This window comes from Centrocercus urophasianus, unplaced genomic scaffold, assembly GCF_019232065.1.
Source record: "Centrocercus urophasianus isolate 14NV4802_14NV808 unplaced genomic scaffold, USGS_Curo_1.0 seq_14, whole genome shotgun sequence".
NCBI classification, from domain to species: domain Eukaryota; kingdom Metazoa; phylum Chordata; class Aves; order Galliformes; family Phasianidae; genus Centrocercus; species Centrocercus urophasianus.
In genome coordinates, this window is record NW_024884586.1 from 4,960,590 (window position 1) to 4,979,890 (window position 19,301).

At 38.0% G+C, this 19,301-nt stretch overlaps 1 protein-coding gene across 8 annotated transcripts in view; it reads right to left on the reverse strand.

Annotated features, from left to right (window-relative positions):
• The window catches only part of PLEKHA7 (pleckstrin homology domain containing A7), a 140,059-nt gene that overhangs the window by 50,497 nt on the left and 70,261 nt on the right, over window positions 1-19,301 (reverse strand). For 7 of the 8 annotated variants that reach the window (XM_042814690.1, XM_042814688.1, XM_042814693.1 and 4 more), the window contains 3 exons: window positions 13,474-13,557; window positions 5,423-5,534; window positions 729-833 (listed from right to left, as the gene is read on the reverse strand). In XM_042814690.1, coding sequence (XP_042670624.1) covers window positions 729-833; window positions 5,423-5,534; window positions 13,474-13,557 — 301 coding nt within the window. The remainder of the gene's footprint in view (window positions 1-728; window positions 834-5,422; window positions 5,535-13,473; window positions 13,558-19,301) is intronic. The other variant, XM_042814694.1, reaches the window with a different exon arrangement.

Consider the following 19,301-nt stretch of genomic DNA (forward strand, 5'->3'; position numbering starts at 1 on the left):
TCACGAAGAAGGAAGTGAATGGCTGTCAGCAATTTTTTCCTTGGCATGTAGAATCATGCCTTTAGACTCAGACTTTAGACTTTTCCTACTTGTCCCTTAAACAAGCTGCTAGACCTTCATCAGCATCCACCAGGATTATTATCAAATCAGAAGCAAGTTTTCTTATATAACAGCTTTTTTCACTTTCTGCATTCAAAGATGTCTTCTGCCAGCTTCAAGATGCAATAACTGCAAAATTCAATAATCCTGCCTTTATTTTGACACTGGTCTTGGTGACAGCAATGTGTGATGCATGAGGCCCTATCTACCTTCATCTTCTCCCTCTGCTCTGAAGGCAAATGAACTGGACTCAAGCTTTTGATCCAGAGCCTAAGGGCAAAGAAAGCAGATGGCTTTCACACCCAACCCCAGGTTAATGATGAGATCTCAAGGGGACTGAGATCAGCATGGTAGTAAGCTAGCAGGATAAAACAGTGGAAATCACCAGACACTGACAACAAAGCTATAGCTTAAACATTTAACCAGGATAGCAGCGTCCATTCATCACTTTTTTCACCTCTGTATCAAACGTGTATGCAAAACCTTGTTTTCACATGTGTTGAGCACAAGTCCCTTGTTACAAAAGCTCATGGGTGTTCCCAACATTGCCCAGCATAACCAGCACGAGGACTTAAGTTTTTACAGTTATCTGACAGCATGTGGACAGAAACAGATGATTGCATGCTTACCTGTTTGTGTAACCAGCCTCTTACTATCACAGGAACATTGGGATTTCTCCTGATAGCTTGTTCCCTCTTTCCAAAGCTATGAACTTTGTTTCCAGCCTTCATTACCTGTACAGAAGTATATAGTAGCAGTGTTTTTTAAACTGCTCTTACACTTCGTATTTAAAATAACTTCCCTGTAACAAGTCATAACACATTAATAGACCATAGCATTTTTCAAGGGCAAGCATACAGACAAAAATGTTTACCATACAGCAAAAGCAACTTCCCACTCTCATCAACACAGTGGTGTCAGGATGGTGTGCTAACAGCAGTAGTGCTGGTGGCTCCAGTCTGAATGGCAGAATCACTAAGTTTTATTGTGCTTGGAAAGTATTTCTGAGTGCATAACACCTGCATGCAAGCATCCCTCTACAACACATAGGAGTTTGTGTTCAGGAATAGTAATCTTGTTTTTAGTTGCTTGCTCTATGTTTGGTGGTTTGTTTTTCCCACTTAAATTCAAAATACATAGACAGTTTAATAAAATGCTTGACTTTAACCCCGCAAGCAAAAAGGGGAAGATGTAGCAGCATGACTGCTAAGGAAGAGACCTCGATGGTAGTAAAGAGAAAATAAGGGCTATGTAACGCTTTGTTTTAATGCAACCTTGGTTTTGACTCACATCAGCAAACCAATTTCAAAAAGGAGCAGGGAAAGTCTGTGCAAAAAGGAGCAAAACTCTCTAGATGAATGATCTGCCTGTTCTTTTCCAATCTCAGCAGTTTGCTACCACAATTGCTTAGGAACCTGAGGTGCACAAACCGCCCTCAGAGTTGCACCCAATCTCTCCAAGGAAAGAGCTGCCCAGATTCACTTCCTGCCTCCTTCCTAAAACGACCCTGCGATGTTGTCTTTGTTCAAATCCCTCCTTTTGAGTGGTCGGGGAACTGCTACTCTGTCAGCTGCAACAAACAGCAGCTCTGGAAATAAGCATGTTTGTCATATGCAAAAGATGATACAGAAAAACCTCAGTGCACTATTTCTTCCTGTCAGGCAACATCTCGACTCGAAGTCAGCACATATAATCATAAAACGCTCCAGCAATGTATGAGTACACAAAGAAAAATTCTCCTCATTTTGAGGCCAGGCTGTTCCAACCTATACTAAATTTCATACACTTCAGTAGATGTGAGCACAACTCTTAATGCAGAATTGAGATAACGGCAATAGCTAGTTAAAACAAAACAAAACCACCCAGTAATTTCCTTGCTTTGGTGCCACAGCATAAAAAGCAGCCATGTAAACGTGTAACTTGTAAGCAGATAACAAAGAACAGTTTTTACTAGGTAGTGTGCTGAGGTCTGTTTCTCAGGGAGCAGCAGAGTGCTTTCCGCTCTGCTGAGATGCGGGTGAGCTGCACGGTCACCGTCATTACTGTGAGAGACATTGACACAGGGGAGACAGGAAGAGTGCCAAGCGTGGGCTCTTTCCTAGGCACAGCTGGCATTGCAGTGAGAGGCTGAACAAGGTTTACCTGTGGCCCAGTGCTACACAGAATATCTGAACAACCCAGCTGCCAAAGGCTAGCACACATCCAACAGGCCAGGCTGCCAGCAGCACCAGCTTTCTGAGCAGATGATCAAGCACTTGGATTCCTTGATCTCAATTCATTTTTCAATTTTACTAAATGCAGAAAAGCCACCATTAGACTAACATATTAAAAAAACCCAAAACACAACAGTTATTAGACAAGAAGGGGGTAAGTCCTTCTAGGGCTGTATATTTCATACCAAAACTCGCAGTAGAAATAACTATTCTTCCACCTAATTTAGATCTTTCATATTATCCATAGCATAAATTGTTTCATTCAGTTCTAGAGTAAAAATAACTTCATATCTTGCTTTCACTGGCTACAGTAAGAAGTCAGTTTAAAAGAAAAAGTGTAATTTTAAAACTCTTTGCATGTGCTGGAGTGATCTTTTCCTAACTTGAAATATTGATACCACTGTCATGTGTTGAGACACGCAGGTCAGATCAGCTGAAGACAAGGAAGTCACTTTTAATTTCAACGCATCTGTTACACTGACTTGTTTGTGAGTGACTCACATTTCCACAAAGAAGCAAAATATCAAGAGCCAAAATTTCAAATTCCTTTTCATCACTGCTTCATCCTCTCCTCCATTAGAGTAACATCTAGCTGAGAAGGAAAGTTGTTAATTATATTTATATATATATATTTATATATATATATATATATTTAAAACTGGACAATCAAAAAAAGTAATCAGCATTTCATCTGGAAGACATTTTCTAAATTGAAAAAAAAAAAAAAAAAAGATTATCTTGATGGGAAAAAAGAAGCACACAAACACAAGAGAATGCACAACTTCACTTATAAAACAAAAATATATTAGTATTTAGCTCTATGTCCTAACCTGTTCTGTTCAACAATCTCAAGATGTTCTATAGCCAAATTAATTCATCAATTCTTTCTGTATCTTTAAGAAAATTAGACAGAATTCTTATTTTTCAAATAGGATGAACTGAAACACTCTGAGTTCCTGTTGTTGATAATGAACATTCCTTTGAAGTAGCCCTGACCTAATCCCCACATTCCACCTCCAAATGGCCGCAGAGTTTGCTCCACTGCACACTTGCCACCATTATCAGTTTCTCTCAGCTGCTATACCTGTTCTTTATTTACTTGTTGTAATTCTCAGCTGTGCATATTGGAAAAATATAAGCAACTATCAATGTTAACAACAATTCAACTATTTCTCCTAGACAGAAACTACCAAAACCAGACACACCGCACTTAGTAAGTAAAAATTACATGACAGTACTATTCTCTACACTTCTGCCTTGACAAAAATAGTAGCATTTGCTAACTGACTATATTCCAAATTATTCTCAAATTGTAGCAGTCCTTTACTCTTCCAATATCCTTTATTCATAATCAATATGAACAGCTTTTAACATGGTTCATAATGGAGAAACATGCTTCTGTAATTTAATCAATTGTCTTTGGGATAGAGAGTGATTTTCATCAACATCCATTTTGATTTGTATTTCCTCAACTCCATACCCCTTAAGCTTCGAAAGGTGAACTGGTCTGAAGTCTTCACATGACTTATTCAGACAATACCAGTGTGAAGGGGGTGAGGCTCACCCTAAGGACTGACATACGTTTCTGCAAAACTACCCATTCCCAGGTGTCTTAGGAAATGAAGGCATGTATTTATACAGATATCAATAAAACAATGACAGCTTTGGTTTTAGTTTGTGATAGTTTTGTTTGTTTGTTTTCCAACATGCTCCTCTTTGTTGTGCAGTATACAACAGACATTGTAGTAGAGTGAATGCAAAATTCTCTTTGAAAACAACCACTTTTTATTTCCTACATTTGATTCACTCCCAAGCTCAGAATTGAATCCCGAAGCAGGAAACCAGTAGGCTTTGTCTCTTTCAGCATTCAAACCATATGCAGACAGAGTGTCAGTACTATAGCATTTCCAGCACAAAACCATGAAGCATTTCATAAAAGGTGATAGCCAGCTATAGGTACCAAGAGGCTGTGGTAAATACAATGTGACTCTGGCTTCACAACTGTGCCCCAGACCTGTGCCTGGAAACTCACTCTACAAAAACAATTATTATAGAACTCACAGAAACCTGTAGAGAACTGAGGAAAGGTTCTTAAAATCTACTCTTAGCTTGCTAACAAATAACCTCAAAGTGGAGGACACAGATTATTCACTTTACAGCTTTTCTTCTTGTTGCTGGTTAACTTGAATCAATTCTGATGGGTTGTGAAGGAATTTAACACACTTCTTTCTGATCCTACAGAACATAGGGAGCGTTTTCAAGCTTGGAAACCTGAATTCAATGATGAATCAAAGCGTATATGAAAAATACCTTAGTTTTCTGTCTTAATAAAAAATGAAGTACTTATTAAGGGTCCACAGCTGGAAGGAGTTCACATAAACAAAGTTGGTGTGGAAGAAAAGTATTTGCAAGTCCTCTATGAGAAGTCCAGTCAAAGTCTAAAGCTGCAAAGTATTTTTAAAAATGCCACATTTGGCAGCCTGGCAGAAATATGCAAAGCCACACTACTACTGGACAGCAAACAAAGTAGCAAAACAGATCATAAACAGATCTGTTGAAGTTTTGGGAGGTGACTGTGGTTATTTTCCGAAGCTGTAATGAAAAAAGCATTTCCCTCCACCTAGCTGTGCAGTTCTCCTCTCCCATAAACCACCTCTGTCACGTGGGTGGGCCTGTACATTGTGTCTAGTCAATTGTTGTTTTTACTGTTTGCAGAAAAACCAGATTAGATCGGTGCAATTACAACAGAGCAGCGGAGCACATTGGTTTCATGCTGGATTCACGCTTACTGGCAGAAGTAGGAGCCTGGATCAGTTACAGACACCACACTGCTCAAAAAATCTCCATATCAAAGCAGAGCATCAGGTCCCCAACAAGTTCACCCATTTTAAAAGTGGAAAAAATAAAGCCTTCTCCCACTAATGCTGGCATTACAAAAATGAGAATAATGAGGATTAATGTAAACTCAAACGCACGAGTACTTGGTAAGTACTAGTCCTCTAGCCCTACTCAGAGCCCTATTATAATTAATGATAAAACACATCAGCATTGGTCTTAAAAGCAAGCAAAGTTCTGATCACCAAATTCAAACAACAGTCTGTTTCCTTTACCTTAGAACCAGGCTTTGTATCAACAGCAGACATAGTTACTGCAGTGGATGATTCACTGACCATGCTTGAAGGTCTTTGGTTTATTTGTGGCTTGGACATAGGTGAATTCTGTCTAGAAAACAAAAACAAACAGATACTCTAAAGTATATTGTATCAAACATTTATTTTTGCCCTCTTATATTTGAGATTCTAAATAATCAAATGACAGGCTGATCCAGTTGCAAGGGAAACATTCTCCATGTGTCAGCTCCCGTGGCACCATCCCTATTGTTTTGAGTTGGGGTATTTCTCAAGCATATACTGCCAGTGACATCTGATGATTGGCATTTTCCAGTGTATCAGGAGAAAGAAACCCGTCAAGTCTTCAAATCCAACAGAGAACCAAGTTACAACCAACAGCATTCAGAGAAGATAAGATTAATGCTATGCCTGTTTCAAAGGCTTGGCTGCAAAGGTGAGGAAGAAACAAGACCAAGGAGGAAGAGGCAGGAGTCACAAACACTTTGCAGTTAGTGGTCTGTTGTTTAAATTAAAGGTGAGGCTAATCTAATGTTTGATCTTTCATTCTAACTCAAAAAAACAAATTATACTACAATATGAGTTATTAAAATAAAAATACTTTTATTTGAAGTGATAGAATTCACAGTACATACTGAAAGCAATAAATACCTAGGAGTCATACAAGTACTCAAGAAATCTGGATAACTAGCTCAGACACAGATACACATTTAAAGCACAGGGAGATGAATCCTACAGTAAGAACCTGTCCAACAAGTAAAAATTCAGTACAGTTGCCCAGATGAAGAAATGAGGGCAAACGCAAGTACAAAATCCTGTGGCATTCCTTATGGAGATTACAAACAGAAGCCTCAGCAGCCAAGCTTGACGCTAACGTGTCAGCTGAGCCAGTGTGTGGTATTTTCAAAAAATCATTAAGAACACTTTAGCAAATTGTATTGTAGGAACATTAACTCATTCATTGCACAAAAAAAAAGCAAAAACAAAAAACCAACAAACCAAAACACCTACTAACAAATCATGATTTTTTTTCTTTTTTTTTTTTTTAAACAAACACAAGAAACTAAACACAATATAAGCCACAACAAGCATTCCTATAGCTGCTGCTGATTCAATCATATCCTCAATTTCAGCAGAAAACAGAGCAACTGTGAGTAGTTCTCAATCATAAGAACAGAAGTTTGTGACTGTAGTAGCCCAAAATATAGCTTTAGCTTAAGCAAGAACAAGTTGCTTGCCTTCCATTGCACTCTCAGCTACAACACAATCACCTGTCCAAAAGCTTTTATAATTGATGTCAAAAAAAAACCAAGCAAACCACGTTCTTCCACATCTGTCTGCAGTTTAACTCATCTTGCAAGGAATTAATACCTTAACTTTGACTTATTTCCCTCATACACTGCTTTATCTGGCATAAATTCCCTCTTTGCAAATACAGGACCAAGACAGGAGAATGAACTACAGCAAGCACCTAAAATCCTGGGCCAGCCTTCAGTGTGCAAGCACTTCATGACCTGAATTTGAGCCAATCTGCTGTACTTTTTAGGGAGCAGCTGCTCTATTTCAGCAATTCATCAGCTTTAGTAATACCCATTTTCAGCAAACAGATTAAGACGCTTCCCATGCAAAACGTCACCTGACCGAACTATTTCTTATCAGTCAGTCTTACCTGCTTTTTGACTTGCACTAGTTGCTTTTCTATTCTACAAAGTTTCAGAACAGAGAGAAAACACATGCTTGCAAGGAGCACATTTTACTTGCAAAAGCATAATACTTGCCATTTCCTAATATTTGCTTATCAAAAAGGTCCCATTTCCCTGCTTCAGGCAATTTCAAAATAAGAAATTGAGAGTAGGCATTTCAAAGTAAGATGAATTCTAATGAAGAGTAAAGGCCTTCAACCCTGCCTCTTAGAATTAAACCAAACCACATCAGTGCCACATCTACGTTTCTTAAACACCTCTGGGGATGGTGACTCCACCACCTCCCTGGGCAGCTTGTTCCAGTACCTCACTATTCTCCCTGATGAGAAATTTTTCCTAGTATCCAACCTGAACCTCCCCCAGTGCAACTTGAGGGGGAAAGCTGGAACATATTCACATAAATATGAGAAAAAAACTTCATGGTGAGCGTAACAGAACGCTGGTACAGGCTGCCCGGGGAGGCTGCGAGGTCTCCTTCTCTGGAGATATTCAAAACCTGCCCGGATGTGTTCCTATTTGACCTGACCTAGATGATCTTCTCAGGTACCTTCCAATCCCTGATATTCTGTGATTCTCTCTCGTCTCACCACCCCGATGTGGGAAAAAGAGGCTGACCTCCACCTCGCCACCATGCCCTTTCAGGAAGTTGTGGAGAGCTATAAGGTCTCTCCTTCTTGGCCCCACTGCTGGCTCACGTTCAGCCAAGCATCAACCAACACTTAGGGGCCCTTTTTCTCCACAGCTTTCCATCCTGTAGTGATGCATGGGATTGTTGTGATCAAAGCACAAGAACCAATAGTTGGTTTTGAAGTTCATACAGTTGGCTTCAGACCATTGATCCTGCCTCTCCAGATCCCTTTTGTAGGACCTTCCCACCCTCAGGCAGATTAACACTTCTTCCCTTGGTATCATCTGCAGCCTTACTGAGGGTGCACTCAATCCGCTCATCCAGATCATTAATTAAGATATTAAACAGGACCAGCCCCAATACAGAACCCTGGGGAACACCACTCGTGATCAGTCACCAGCTGGGTTAAGTCCATTCACCACCAAGCAACAATTAACATACACACTCAGGAAACCTGTGAAGTGAAAAGCCTGCAGACAATCTGATTAGGATATGTTTCTTCACTTCATAGAGTAGCTATTTCAGAGAGAGAAAGAGAGAGAGAGAGAGAGAGAGAGCACGTACATGCCAACTTAGGGAGAAGAAAAATTAAAACTAAAACTTTAGTCTTAACAAATTAGAAATTAATTTTTGCAACAAAACTTGTGGAAAAAGAAATCATCACCTCCCTCACCCTGGAAGAATGGCTTTAAGTGCAAATCGGTGTACGCACCCACAGACTAATGACATGTTCATGTCTGCTGTTCAACAAGATACTGTTTTGTGGTGTTAAACTTGACACATTAAAAAAAAAAAAAAAAAGGAATTCAACAACAGAAAATGAGGAAGCTAAGAACTACAGAGAAAGCCAAGATTTATACAAATAACAAGACCTATCAGAGAAATCACTCTGAACTATCAGAAAACTGTAATGTAATACAGAACAACAAATCCACTATTGCTAAGAACTGATCACTTTACCATTTAATGATTTCTCTTCCATTTGTTACTGAAAACAATCACTGTCAATAAATAAAGCTTTCATTTGTTAGTATCATCAAGATAAATGAAGAACTTCAACTTGAAAAATAACAAATTTTAAAAATAAAGGAGAAAAAGATAAAAGCATGCAAGGTTGTTGTCATGGAAAAACACAAATAGCCAGCAAGAGACAGTGAGTCAACTGAAACAGGAAAAAAAATAACAAACATTCTCCTAAAACAATGTCTTTGATGGCAAACACTGATAATCCAAACATTAGGCACCTAAGACATAACAGAAGACACAAAACAGTACTGAAAATGAATTTAAAATACTTTTACATCATATTTCAAGATTAAAATAGTATAACAGACTTGCATTAAATCAGATCACAATCAATCTCAAGGTCAAGTCTCTCAATAGCTAATTAGTGTTCTCAGTTTGTTTTAAATAGCAAAGAAAAATATATAAATTATATAGAATTACCTGAAGCATCTCTATGTCTGTAACAGAGTTAACATCAACCTAACAGTGCTTGCAGATTCATCTTCAAAAATGAGGAAATAAAGCATTAGCCCTGCACATTTAGATACATTAGTTCAGAATCACTACTGCCAAAGATGTTTGATAATATCTGTTAAGATTCTCTTCATAGTGCTGGTTTTCTTTATGTTCTGGTCAGTTTTCTTGCTGCCTCCCACAGAAGTGTACATGCACAAACATAATCCAGTTCCTTGTAAATCTTTATAAAGCACATGAAAATAACTCCATATTCTAACATATATATATGCTCTAATATCTCCCTCCTATCAAGGAACTTCCTACTCTACTTAAACTGTGCAAGGATGCCTAAAAAAAAAAAATCACAGAAAACTAACTCAAAGAGAATCACATTGACAGTATTTGATTTATTTAAAAAATTGAACAAAATGGGATTTTACACCAGTAGCTTATATTGAAAACGCAGTCCTCGAGAGAAAACAAATTCCTTTTCTCTGAAGGATGATAAAGATTAGTCAACTGAAAAGATCCACGTCCATACCAGTAACTCAGAAAGTTTATTTTGTTGGAACAAAACAACATCATGTCAATCCAGCTCTTACATTAATAAATCTCTTATTCAGATAGAAAAAAAAATTAGCTGTCCTCATATTTCTATACAAATAAAACATGACAGATGTTTATTTTGGGGCTTTTTGGGTTTCCTCTCATCTCTTCACCTGATACTTTCGCTGCTATAGTAACCAAATGTAATAGACAAGATGGCTTTTCTCTCTAGAGATACACAGACTTTATCAGTTGCACAAAAAACCAGGCAAAAAAGGATAACAGACATTGAATTTCAGGCATAACATATGTATTTTCTCCATTTCTATACTGAAGTTTTATCCTTTTTAACTTTAAAGTACTGTTTTTTCGTTTGCAAGCGTAATGTAAAAAATATATTAAAAATAAAAAGCACTGTAAAATTTCTAATACACAACTTCTAGTGTTTAGCAACAGATGCAATTAGATATATGTTGTAAGTACCTATTTCTTCCTTTCTCTATAAAGTAATGAATAGCTGTTTACAGAAAAAAATAACAAAAATCCAAAAATTGCATGTATCTATCCTAAGCAATTCTACCATGAGGTTTTCAAAGAAATGCATAACTAACAATGTGTTGAAACCTGGTCAGTAGTTTGAGAATGAAAGGTGGGGATTTGATAATTGTCTTAGCTAAGAATAGGTCAGGAAATGCTGATATTTTTAAAAATCTAATTACCAGAACTGCCAAGAAGAAAGAAGTGCATAAGGATCAAAAAAGTCACGCAATTAAAAAGTTACAGTTCTAAGCAATACTCTTTGTCCTTGTTTTCCAACTACAATGAAGTTGAAGAAATCATTTTGGCTTTAGCAGGAAGAATGATGTGATATTGTTTAAAAGGCAAAATTGCCTTTTAAATTGGCAAAGCACCAGCGAGGGACAATCTCAGCTATCTGCTGAAAGCGCCCAGTTCTCATTTGATCAAGTGAGTCAAGGGCTTCTGGTTCATAATTGAGTCATAAGTACACGAGGCTGAAATTATTCAATGACATCATTTTACAAATATCTTCTTTCCTTGCCATATGTTGATTGGATGAGGAACGGCCTGAGCATGCATCCATCATCTCTACATTACTGTAAAATACTTTTCTGATGTTATAGGTTTCCTCTTAATAAAGACTTTTGTTGCAACTTGAACAAGTTTCTGCCAAGGTCTCCCCACTACTCCTAGTCAATATCTAGTGACTATTCCAGGCTTTAGCCCTAATCTTAAATTAAAATCAAACTGTAAGGAATAAATCACGTCACAACATCACTGAAGAAGAAACTGCTGTATATGAAGCTCTTCAGAGTGCTGCTATATCAGACAGGATTCTTGAGCTACAGAAAAAAAGGTACTCCTGCTCAAAAGGATCAGATGATGGAAAGAGTTACCTCAGATAATGGAAATCCAGGTAAAAACTTTCCAGTTGTGTCTTGCTAGTTAAAACCTTTCATCACAAGATATGATCTACCACACTGATTCCAAATTAAAATGCAATCTATGACTCTGATCCCACACAAGTCCTTGAGGGAAAGAGACATCTGCATATGTCAGCAGAGCATCTGACAGAACTCGGGTATGACAACAATGAACAGCATCTGTGTAAAAACTACACTGTTGGAAGGAGTAGTAAAAATAAAAATAAAAATCAAAGAAACCAGAGGATCTCAGGTTTCCATCTTTAAATCAGTTTTTGCTTATATATTAAAAATACCTAATTTTAAAAACACCCCGTGTACTTCAGATCAATAATAAAACTTAGAGAACTGTTCTCACGAAGACAGTTCTCTGAGAAGTCACTACAAATACATCTTTCTATATACGTACCTCCGCAGTCATTCCCTCTTCACTTAAAATAAAACCCACTTGTCTCTACTAATGCTGCTGCATTAAAAGATTGTTTTTTCTACTTTTGACACCACCTCAGAGCAAGAAGTTGATGACAAGTTATGCCTGTTTATCAGATTGTCCCCCAAATAAACACATTCAATTCTTCTATGAAAATGCTTCTGATAGCTGTAGATCAATAAGACCATGTGCAATCAGTTGTTCTTCCAATTTAGCTTCAAATACTTTCTCTGCGACTATGATTACAAAACCAGAAACAACATATAGAAGTGTGAGTAACTCAGGGAGGCACCCTAAGGAGTTCTGTCCAAACACCTACTTTCCTTCACAAACATGAGTTTTCTCTGTACTAAATTTGAACAAACTTGTCCAGCAGATCAAATAAAGATCCATTAACAGCTGGAAGTCAGAACACAGATGTATAGTGTCTTGTTTATACTGACCTTAAGTGTTGCTCCATTGCAAGATACCTGTTTTCCTCACTAAATGACTGGAGCAGCTTCTTTGAGTACCTGTAAAAGAGCCCGTCCCTTCCCAAGCAACAAGACATGTGCATGACACTAAGCAGGGTGATCTCCTTCTAAGTAGCTATCTCAAACTCTTTGCACCTGCTCACAGACTTCTCCTCTCCCAGCAGAACACATTCATCCATTTTGTGCTGGTTCACAGCATGGGCCTTAAGAGACGACCCCTTGGATTTGCTTTGGGCTCTTGGGAGGGAGGTTTGTTTAGTGTTCAGGTTTTACTAAACTATTTGAGAAGCACTTTTTGGGGTCCTTCCTAAATCTCTGCACAGAAAGCTATATTGTTGTGCTCCACCTCTTCTTTCCTCCTCAGATTCACAACAGAAAACATTGTCACAAAAGCCTCAGACCCCTGGAAGCTTCACAATTTCCTTCTCTATTTAGGCCAATGAATTCAGTACCACTTAAGTGCTCTTAATGCAATATTGGTTTAAATTAAATGTAAATTAAATTAGTGTCACATAGTTTGAAATATAAAGCACTCAAACTCACAAAGGCAGCCTTACAAACCACCACAAGAGGCTATTTTACAGCATGATGTCTACGCTCTGTGATGCAGGGACGCAAGTGAGGGCTGGAGGCTGCCGAAGCAGTCTTGCAAGACCAGGATGGAAAAGGGAATGATACCTGTTGTTGCTCTATTTCTCTTCTTCTTTGGAATATATTCATAAGTGAAGTAGCACTGAAGTTCTGGATTTTGTATAGGAAAGATACCTAGTCATCCAGTTACAGAGGGGATTCCAGGAGCATGCAGCATGGGTGATGCTAGAAGGAAATACACTGGGAACTAACATACATGGTTCTGTGTCTGCAGAATAAACTGAGGAATGCAGGAGCAACCATTTTCAATTAAACACCAGCCCAAGATGCAATGAATGTAAAAAAGCTAAAACAAAGGAAATGTGAGATATTACAACAGAAAACAATAATATTTTTATGTATTCCAGTTTCAGTACAAGCATTTCAGCGCTTATGTGAAGATGTTTGAGATTTCTTTAATACAAAGATGGTACTTAACCACACTTCAACTTTATATAGGTATCCTATTTAAAATGCCTCTTTTTTTTCTTCTTTTTTCTTTAATTAAAGATCTGGGAAAGATTTCATCTCTAGTCCCAACATGGAACAGAGCTACAATCAAAAATATACTGTCACAAGAAGTAGTAAATTTTTAAGCATCAAGCAACTGTATGACATTTTTGCTACCCCACGTACCAGACGAATTGTCAAACCACTAAACCACTGTAAGTAAATGTGTCACTATTTCAGGATTCTTGCCATGGGTGTAGAGCTACTTACTCTTCTTGCAAAATAAATTCAATATTTTCTGGAGAAACCTGTCCTGTCACAGGATGTCTAAATGACGTGGTCTGCTGATTATGGCTGAAAGGAAAACAAAAAGAAAAAAAGAAAAAAATTAATATTGAAGTGCTGAACTGCCTAATATATACCTATGATACCCCAAAAGGCAAAACTGTATATTGATGCTTTACTTCAGCTACTCTAGCATTTCTCTTAGGTAATTTCCAAGCTTCTTGCGCCATTCTCGTTGACCGTCAACGGCATATTATACCTTTTAATTATTAAACAGGCTAATGTTTTAGCAGTAACCTAGTTGCAAACCTTACCAATGGAGATGCAATTGAAGTTGTGATTATTTAGATCCGATTGTAACCAGATTATTTAAACACCAACACAGAAACTACAAAGCAAATTATTCATTTGTACTTCTGCAAATATCACAGAGAAGACAAGTGACATATACGAATATGCTGTTGGACAGTTCAAAGTGCCACAAGATATGTAATATTTTGAGCTCAGTGATGTTGATGTTTTGTGGAAGTCACTTATTACATGCATTCTTTTCTCCCTGGTATGGTAATATATTAGTTGCGTGCCTTAGATAAATGAACATTACTTAATATTTCATCCAAGTCGAATTAAAATTGTGGTTGTTTTTTTTTTTGAATCAATTTTCCCCTCAGACTTCTATCACGTGTTTTGCTACCCTCTAAATAATATTGTCCATTAAAGGCTGTCTATTAATTCATCTATCTGCATAATTGTACTCATATAATACAGAAATACAGTGTGAAAGTTTATTTCAAGATAAACAAGTAGTCTTTTCTCCTCCCAAATACGTCATTTGAATTAGTTTTATAGAAGACACAAGGCAATTTCCACAGTTCTCCATACATAGTAAGCCTCTTATTCTGAAGCTCTGTCCAAAGGAGCAGTCTATAAAAAATCACAAATCTTAAAGAAATAAAATATGGAAGATCATATTTCTTAATTACTATGGTTGTGCACTATGCACTGTTTGGGAGCCCTGGAATGAGGATGGACTTGTGAACAACAAGTTCATCTATTTAAGGTTCTGAAATTTTACACCAGGAGTTAACAACATTTAGGTACAAACATCCAAAACTAGAATTCCCATCAAATAAAACAAAAGCTTAAAAGTATTCAAGAAAGCAAAAATACAAAATTATAAAATATAAAGGCTATTAAAAAGCAACAACAACTAAAAACTTGTGCGTTTTTCTGTTTTAGAGAAGATGTGTAACGCTGAGCCACGTCAGGTCTTATAGATGTGACCTAACAGTCTAGCATAGCAAGATATTCCTTAAGAAACAGTTAGGAATAAAGAAATATTTTAGGATTTCAAAGTCAATGCACTCTAAAAAGATAACAGCCTTCTTACAGCATAGAGGATACCTAAAAATCAACCAGCACATGCATCCACAACATTCAGATGTAATCAGCTCAGGACAGACCTTCATCAAAGAACCCAAGTGGCTGAGTCTCCTCTCAGTTCTTACTGATATTGCTCTCAGGAAGTCCACTTAAACCACGAAGAGCAGAGGAAGCTTTCTGCACTGTAAACCTTTCACTCCTTTTCCAACATGCCTTGCTATGCAGCATCATATACAGAAGCAATATAATAAACACTGCCCATGATAAAATGAGAGCAGTGACACCTTATATTACACCAAAAGGACTTATCCCAGCCCCAGCCATTACAAAACCGCAGCCTTATAGCTATTAAGAACAGAGAGGAACAGGAGGCCACCAAGCACCCAGCGCAGCAGGGCAAGGCTCATTGCCCCAGCAATGAACTGAGTCTGTGGCAGAGGTTTGAAGCAAACTCCTCAGCATTCCCATGAAGTCAGAAGTCCAGAGAAAGTGTTACATCAACTCTGCAGTGTTAACATCTACAAAGTAGCCACCTTTTTCTTCTAAGAGGAACAAGGAGCACTGTATTATAAAGAGACAGCACTTTCACCTAAGTTTATTAGGCATTACTCTAATTTTGGGCATATGTGCAAAGATAGGAAGAGGAACTTGCAGATTTTTTTTTGAACAAATGAATAAATAAACAATAGCAGAAACAAATTTCTTTTTCATCACACAGCCCAAACATTTTTAAGCCACATCCTTTCCAGTCAGGACCAAAGCAGCCTATTTAACCTTCAACCCATAGGCAGCAGCTACCAACAGGGACGTAATTACGTTGTCAGCTGTAAAAATGAAAGCACGTTGTCAGCTTCATTCTCCAGAGGCTGACAAACTGTCAACAAATTTTCATCTGCAGGCTTTTAGTCATTAATAACTCCATAATTAAGAGTAAGAAAAAGGACTCTATTCCAGAAGTGCTCAAGGGCTAATCGGGACACGAAGTTTTTCATCATACCATACTTGCACTTTTTAAGCCTTGTATTATTTCCCATGAAAGAAATTCACCAGCCCTTCAGAAGATGAATTACCTCCACTGCTGTAATTCCCGAGCAAGTTCTCCATTTTGGAACAGTTTTTCCCCTTTGAATGGTAAGAGCTGAGGAACAGAAAAGCGCAGCCACGTTACCACATAATGCAGAGATAGGAATTTCACAGATGAGGTCACACACACAAAACAAAAACTTTCTGCAATCTTTGGACCTGCTAGGAGGAGAGAAGCAGCAGCTTTGTACAACACAATGGTTTATGTTAATTTGGAAAGCCAGAGTTTAAATGTTTTGCCTCATAAGAACCATTAAGAACAAGTAATACCATTCAAAACAATCTATAGTATAGATGATGAATGCCTCATAACAAGGAATGAGGGAGCTGGGAGATTTCTATCCACAATGAGAGCAGGCAGATACTAGAAGAGGTTGCCTAGCAAGGCTATGGAATCTCCATCCTTGGAAATATTCAGAGTGGCTAGATAAGGCCCTGAGCAATCTCATCCTAAATTGGTTCCAGCTTTGAAGCTGGGCTTGCGCTGAACAGGAGGGGCTGCATCCAGGGGAATCCAAGGATTCCTTCCCACATGATTTACACCATTCCATCAGTCTGTGCTCCTCCCCCCATCTTGCTCCCCAGTTAGCACTCAGTTCTTATAATGCCTCTGTACCTTTTCAGCAGTATTTAAATAGATGTAGTCCAAAGACATCAGAAGTGCCTTGTTTTTAATAGAATTAAATGAAGAAATCAAGATCTGGTATTATGTTTTTGGATTTAGATCACATTCCTCTTCTCACATTTTTCAAACACTGGCTTAGCAGCAATTTCTCTGCTTACTCAAAAGTAATAACATCTCCAGTGCCAGTGACCTAGGAAACTTGTTACAGTGACAACTATTTATCCTTCCCAAGCCTTGGCACCACTGTTTTTCATAGATACAAGATGAACAGCCCTCTTGGTAGTTCATCACCCATATTTATTCCAAACAGCAACTGTAGAATAAGTCCAGAAATCCACCATGTATAAAAGGCTCAGCAAGCGAGTCTTAATGAAGAGACGTGATATGCTGTCACCACTCTTCATGCCTCTCCTGTTCCTTTTTCACTAGAGGGAGCCTTGATACATCTGGATAAAGTTGGAAAAGCTCACGATGCCTCATCCTCACTGCCACGCAACTTGTACTAACTAGCACAGCACTGTGCTAACTCCCCTGGCAAACTCTAGCCCCTACGAAAGCCACCTATGAAAGCTTGAAGAGGTACCATAGCTTCACTTCCTTCACAGCTCACCTCCTGTCCAGCTCAGCTCCTGGGTGAGTGGGAAAGCAACACACAGACACTGATCCTTGCTGACGCCTTGTTGCTTGCCACCAGAGCACAGCCTACAAGATTTCTCAAGTATTACTGATGAAGCAAGTCAGCAAGTTTAACAATGCCTACCATTTGCTTGCACTAACATAACTCAGATCATGAAATGTAACCCATTTAAACACAGAAAACAAGAAAGAAAAAAAAAATAACAACTGCAATTCAGTTTTCCAGGCCCATAATTTGCAAAGCCAGATAACCACACGGGTCCTTTTGAGGAACACAGTCAACACGACTTCCCCTATTTCTCTCCACAGTTCATTCTGCGTTTGAGTCAAAGCCAAATTTTAATAAATTTCTGGCCATGACTGATGTTGATGACATACATACGACGTCATAGAAATTTATATATTGCTTCTAAACTAATTTAAATGCCCACACAGCTGAACCTTGAAATGTGTGAATTACTGATCAAGTCTACAAGACATTAACAACAAATTTATAGATGGCAAGAATAATTCCTGTTGTCATTGGATGGACTAACCTACAAATTATTACCAGCCATTTGTATCATGTACATTTTTCCCTGCTGGCTGAGCACCTTATGCCTACCTGCAAGACCAGGCAAACATGAGCAGTTTTATCTTGAATGCCCCACACAGCCACAACAGCAATGGTGAGCATCCTGCTTCTATGGGAGACACTGCTTGGGGCAGCTGACAACAGAATCAAGCATGGAAGACATGTTGGTCAGCTGCACATTCTCCAAATAGGAAAAGTGCTTATGTCTAACCTGACCAGCAGTCCTACATAGCTTGTTTCATAGCATAAAACACTTCTAAAATATATATGTAGCTTCAAAATACTTTCAGCATTGCCCTTTTTATATTAGTGTTGAGAATTGGTTGAAAAGACCAATTAGACCAAGAAAGTTGGTGCCATGAAGTCCTTTAAAGAAGAAACACAGTGTAATGCAAACAATTTGGAAGAATCTGGATCAATACCAACTGATTTTAGTACACAAGCAATAGCACCAGCTACAAACTGCACACACCACAAACATCTTTTCAAGATTGGACATTAGTTTAAAATAACAAAGTGCCTCTTCAGACTAGCAGTAAAATCCTCACTCCATGGAAATCAAGGTCCACTAAATTTAGTAAGCTCTAAACTGTCACCCTCTCCTATCGTTTAATTAGCAACTTAACCTATGAACTTTTACAGAAGAATCGTGGAATAAACAATCCTCCTTAGAAGATCATGAGTTTGTACTTGCTTAGAACACAATTCTGTAACTGTCTTGAGCAGCTGTGCCTGTGACTACAATCAGTCAATACAAAAGCCCATGTTTCTAAAGACAGTTGAAAGGATGACTTCCACAATTCTAAATTGTATCACATCTGTCCATTTTTCTTTATAAATATAGACAAGAAAACTTTGAGAACAACAGATAAATGGGCAGTACACTGACAGACATTCTCATGTGTTGTCCCTTTTCTATCTAGCTCACTGACAATTTGGTTAAAAGGGAACTTGAAGTTTCTTTGGATCTGGATCTTCTTTTTTTCCCCCTTAGGGAGCTATCAGAGATAATCAGTAGGAGCAGGAAAGATTTGGTTTCTAATAAGTCAATGATAAGCTAACACAGAGAACGCCAAGGAATCACCACAGATATTTCCATCATTAAAAGAACAGATAAAACTATGAATACTCTATCATACCATAGGATCACTGCAGAGCTCCATAAATAATACAGCTGAAGTCACTGTTGATTCACAAATCCTTTTGATGTATATCATAAGACACCATCAGGACTGTATTAACCCAATAGCCTGTATTACAGTAACTTAAAATTAAGGAAAGAAACATGAAAGTTCTTAAGAGCAGGAAGCCCTTAGATGAGAAGAAACTCCTGGAAAGTAGAATGTGATTCTATTTCTTTACTTTTGCACCTATAGGAAAATTAGTATTTGCCTCTAAAAATGAAGCTGGAAAGAAAAAATTCTCTGATCATACCAAAAGAAAATCAGAAATGTAAAAGACCATTTTATTCTACTATATCATCCTAATTCAGACTTGGAGCTCAGTTAGGGC